Here is a 5,143-nt window from a genome sequence, read left to right as displayed (position 1 = left end):
CCCCACCTCATTCTCTCATTTTGTTTTTCCGAGAACGTATTTAGAGATACCAATTAAAGAATATGAGGAAATTTTGAATTTGTTCACCAGGGAGAGTATTTTATTTGGATATTTGGATTATAGATGACCTTAACTCTGTGCTTCTCCTTTTAGTTGTTTTGCATCTCACATTTAATGATATGCTAGTTTTTAACTTACTTTACATTTTGTAATTTTTTTTGCAGTACATTCCTGGTACAAAGATGGTCTTCCCTGGTCTGAAGAAGCCGAAGGACCGTGCAGATCTGATTGCTTACCTGAAGGAGTCCACAGCAGCCTAACCGCTTGCTATAAAGCCATCAAAAGTTTTACCCTTGTCATAAATTAGACACTGCATCTTTTTCATTAGTTAGTTCAATATTGATTTCCATGCTAAATACATGGAGTTCATAAATTTTGAGAGATGCCTGTTTTGAGTAATTGCGTGTGCTACTCTATCAATTTAGACCATTGACTAAAACAAAACATCATATCTTGGCGTTTATTTGGTTATTCTGGTGTATAACACTGAACATTATGTGTTTTGATCGAAGTAGGTGTCTCCTGGTGGATTTTGCCTGTTGAAAGTTTGTTTCACTCTCTCGTGCAAATCATCGAAGATGAGTTATATTTGGAAGGCTTCCTCAGGGAGGCCTTGCGAAATATATTTATCTGATATGCGTGTTTTTGTTTGTCATGGTTTCTGGTGTTTTGTCAACATCATAGTACTTGTTATTTTTTTTTCGATTTGATGAGGGAATTTCCCTAGAATCTTTCGGACCGCGGTTATCAGATTTAAGGGCGTGGCTAAGGAACATTCCTCAGGGGGGTGTGGCTAAGGAGCGCCTCCTAGTAGACGGCTTTGGGTGTTTGGAGAAATTAAATTTTTATGGGTGCTTCTCGAGAGTGTTGAAACTGAGACCTTATATTACTTATTATAGGTAGCTTAACTACTCAGCGAGACCTTGGTTAATAGTACTTCTAGCCAAATCTTTTTTGTGTTCGGTGTGCCATGTTATCGCATGTTTTACGTAGAGCAGCGTATATGTGGTGATTTGAATAAATAAAAGTTCTTACGAGCAGATTGTTCATGCATTCTAAAATCACCAACTCCAGCAAATGATTAGAGCAAGTAGTATTAGATATGGGGCTCGAATCCCCTTTTCTCGTCATTCGCCTATTCTCGTCATTGCTCTAGCTTTCTTGTGATAATAAGTAGTTAGTACAGCTTTCTTGGGGAGGCCCCGTGAAATGTATTTGCTTAATAGATATGTTTCTGTTTGTCACGTTTTCTGGCGTTTTGTCTACATTATAGTGCTTGTTATTTTTTTCGGTTTGACGAGGGAATTTCCCCATAAGCCTTCCGACAGTGTGTATCAAATCCCAGTGCGTGGCTAAAGAGCAGCCCTCCACGCCTCTCTTTCGAGTATAGTACTTGTAATTATCGCTGCCAGAAATTTTGTACTCATATTTAGATTTTTAACACTAATATTAGATATAGGAGTCGAACCCCCCATTCTGGTGGTCGCTGCTTCCGCTTTCTTGTGATAGCATCAGGTCCAATTTTTTGTACTCAAGTCAGAGGCCCAAAAGAGACCACGATGTTGGGCATTATAGATTTATACTAACAAGTACTCAAATATGAATGTAGCGTGCATGAGACTAGCAATGTTCTTATTTCTATTGTGGGCATGTACCAAATAGATAGTATAATAAATAAGGACGCTGAATTGATTCTCACAACACTTGGAATGAAGTTCTATTTTTATTTTAATAATAATAATAATAATAAAATCTATATCTATGCCTTGCAGCCAATCATCTGAATTTAGCATTTGATTCTTATAGATCACACGGCAAAGATATCCGCACGTCTACTGAAATACGAGTTGAAACATACAAGGATACATCTCTCTCTCTGCGGACGCACCAAGAAGAGCTGCATATGCTAAAACCACTCTCCTTTCCTGTCTTTCCTTTAGGTAACATTCCATAGAAATCTGACTACATCACATGTCACAGAGATGGCTAATGCCATCGGAACGAAATCTGCAAAGAAGTATCTTTCACATTGCGCCTTTGCCTCTCGTCTCTGTTGTGTGCTCAGCTAAAATGTCACTTTTATTTATTTCACATTGCCCAAGTCCTGGAACTCTGCTCTATTTCTTTGTCCACTTACTTAAACCTGGTATCTGCAAAATAAGCAACAATCTTTTTATTAAGTCTCCCTACAATTTAGAACATGAATTTCAGAATGTTCGTACAGGCTCATAAGTGATAGCTAAAGCATTTCATAATGGCTAGCGATGAATGTGGCTGCAGGTTAACGTAGCAGTCGGTTTCAAACAATAAATGGAAAAATAGCTCAAATAGTTTTTTTTTTGCAAATAAAAAATTATAATATAATAACGATAGTGATTGTCAGCTTCATACAGGGAAATTTTGGTAGGTGAAGTGGTTCTAAGATTTCACTTCCATATCCAACTATACTGATGAACCTGATCATTGTCGAATACTCTAAAACGGACCTGAAAGAGAAATATCCTGAGCTACTCTGACTTGATTGTTGCCAGCAGGATCCTTCTGAATTCTCAGAAAGATCCTACTAATCAGGACTCGTTGGAACTGTTATCCAACAAAAGAAAAAAAAATGAAACTGGATCTACATTGAACTAGCCCAGGTTCTTAAGGCCTATTCTGGAGTAAACATTTCTTCCAAAATTTTGGGATTGACAACATAAGTCCTCATGTTAGGTTAAAAACAATCATATTCTTTAACTGCCTTCACACAAATTTTCTCAGCCCTCATCTCCAGTCCTCCTTGCTTCGTTGATTACAACCCCTGATGAATTTAGTAGCTTCATGACACAATGTCAAATCATCTAAATCAAAATTTTCCTTATTTTTTCATCAATAGAAGAGAATATAAGTTGCTAACAAAAGGGTGATTTCTCATCGGGGTAGTAGACAGAACAGGATGTTTAGTATCATGGAAGATGCCCCACAGGATTAAAAATGAAGGGGCAGTCAGATGTTTGAGCAGGCATAAAATTGACCAGGCAGATACCCAGGCATAAAAAGTGTGTTTTCTCAATTCAATGTGCTGATCCATGTTTATTGTTAAAACATAACACCACAATTATCACATTGGCCATACATTTAGTTCAGTAGAGCTTGGGTGTAAAGTACTTGGAATAAACAAACTGTTTAGTAGTGTTCACATGAAGAAAAGAGGATAGCTAGAAATTTCCGTAAACAACGACGATTATTGATAAGTAGTGTTCCCATGAAGACCCCTACAACAACTAATGTGACCAGAGAGGATTTTGCTAACCATCCTTTACAGTAATTAACAGGCAACAAGTAGGCCTTTGAAACAAATCAAGCAAGATGTAACTTAATGAACAAAGTAAGCTCCTACAAACTGAACTGGAGATTGATTATAAATCACATGCCATTTGATGCTATAACTGAATCAGTGAATTGTAAAGTTTATATAACGGCAGGAAAACAAAAGAGCTGACCTATGAAAATCTCCGTAGTGTATAGGCACTTTTTGACAGTAGGTTACTAACCTCAACACCATTAGGTCCAATTCGATTGTGAGAGATAAAGTTCAGAACATATTCTGCAAATTCTTCGGGTACATCTTCCTGTATAAGCAGAGAAAACATCAACAAACAATTCAATGCAAATATCAAGTTCAAGAGTTTAGGGTAACTAAGGAGGTGTACTTTGAAGGGGGATGAGTATATATCAGACATGAAAGCATAGCAAAGAGCTTACCTAGTTTCATTACCAAGTTACAGTAAAACAGCACATAGAAAAAATATAATTATTTATTATCAATAATGATCAAAATGAGAGAATCCACACAACTTGGTCATGGAAAAATGTCTTGTAAGCACGTTAGTACATAGGCGTAACTAGCTTAGTTACCCCTTGGGAGTATTGATAGCCTCTGCCATATGTATGTATGTGCATCTATGCGCATGTGTATATACAGATACATGAATTGAGTTAGGCTAGTGCTGATATAATCCAGGATGGCATCGCTCCAAATTTAAATTCAAGTTTCCAAAATGAGAATCTTTGTTATTGGCTGTGATCTACAACATACCTTCTATCTAAAAATAACATCTTGAATGGTCTTAATTTGTTTACATAATGTATTAAAACTCAGTGTTATTGGATGTGAACTATTATATATCAACTATCTAAAAGACTAGAAGTAATATCTTGTATAATCCCAATTTGTTTCAATCAGGTATTTGAAAATCTGTGATAATGGATGTGATCTACTACATACTGACTATCTAGAAATAACAATATTGAATGATCTTCAATTTGTTTCAATCATGCACTAAGCTGAAATTTTAATCAATTTTATGAAAACTTTAAAGCGTTGATTTTCGCAAATCACGAGAAATGATAAAATATATCAGAGATAATATGATCTTTTTTCTGTGTCAATTGTATTGATTACATTCAACAACATAGATTTTCAATTTAAAAAAGCTAAATTTCCAACTTGAATTGATAGTATCCACATCTTAGATGTTATCAATAGTAGTCTTGCTCAAATACACAATCATACACACACACAGAGATACTGTGTGGGCGGGTGGGTGGGCGCGTAGTGTGCATGCATGTGTAGAAAAGGGTATGCGCGAGTGTTCATTTCCATAAATAACCTACTGCGAGATTAGCCAGCGGTGAGACCTATCCTCCTCACTCCTATTTCTCGGTATCTTATGTTGGCAATTGATCCCGACATTCCTACGTATGGGTATAGTGAGAGAGAAAGCAGAGATAACGAGTTTCATATGGCTGCTACATACATCTTATTGTAAGATTTTTAGCTCTTTCTTTTTCAATATTTCAACTTTCGAAGCTTGTGTAGTTGGCAAGAGCGTACAGCATTCTCAGCAGAAATGGAAGAAATAAACCTGTATAGCATGCCCAGTTCCACGGACAGGCACCAGCTGAAACTTGCCTTGCATTTGACCAATAGTAAGAGGTCTGTTACAAATGGAGTAAAACATCTTAATGCGGTATTTGAGATCATGAACAAAACTGGAACAAGTTAAGCAGATGACTACATCCAACTGAACAAGCCAAATAA

The 5,143-nt window shown here is 36.6% G+C and overlaps 2 protein-coding genes across 3 annotated transcripts in view; one reads left to right on the top strand and one right to left on the bottom strand.

Moving 5' to 3' along the window:
* The window catches only part of LOC109824429 (cytochrome c), a 4,647-nt gene extending 4,060 nt beyond the window's left edge, over positions 1–587 (top strand). Inside the window, exon 3 of the mRNA XM_020391026.1 lies at positions 225–587. Within this exon, the coding sequence (XP_020246615.1) occupies positions 225–320 (96 nt within the window). The 3' untranslated portion in view covers positions 321–587. The remainder of the gene's footprint in view (positions 1–224) is intronic.
* LOC109824366 (protein phosphatase methylesterase 1) overlaps positions 1,837–5,143 on the bottom strand; it is a 23,420-nt gene continuing 20,113 nt past the window's right edge. For both annotated transcript variants that reach the window (XM_020390949.1, XM_020390948.1), the window contains exons 12-14: positions 4,968–5,040; positions 3,594–3,671; positions 1,837–2,210 (exon numbers count right to left, since the gene is read on the bottom strand). In XM_020390949.1, coding sequence (XP_020246538.1) covers positions 2,178–2,210; positions 3,594–3,671; positions 4,968–5,040 — 184 coding nt within the window. In that variant the 3' untranslated portion in view covers positions 1,837–2,177. The remainder of the gene's footprint in view (positions 2,211–3,593; positions 3,672–4,967; positions 5,041–5,143) is intronic.

This window comes from Asparagus officinalis, chromosome 9, assembly GCF_001876935.1.
Source record: "Asparagus officinalis chromosome 9, Aspof.V1, whole genome shotgun sequence".
In the NCBI taxonomy this organism is placed as follows: domain Eukaryota; kingdom Viridiplantae; phylum Streptophyta; class Magnoliopsida; order Asparagales; family Asparagaceae; genus Asparagus; species Asparagus officinalis.
This window is presented reverse-complemented; position numbering and strand designations above follow the sequence as displayed.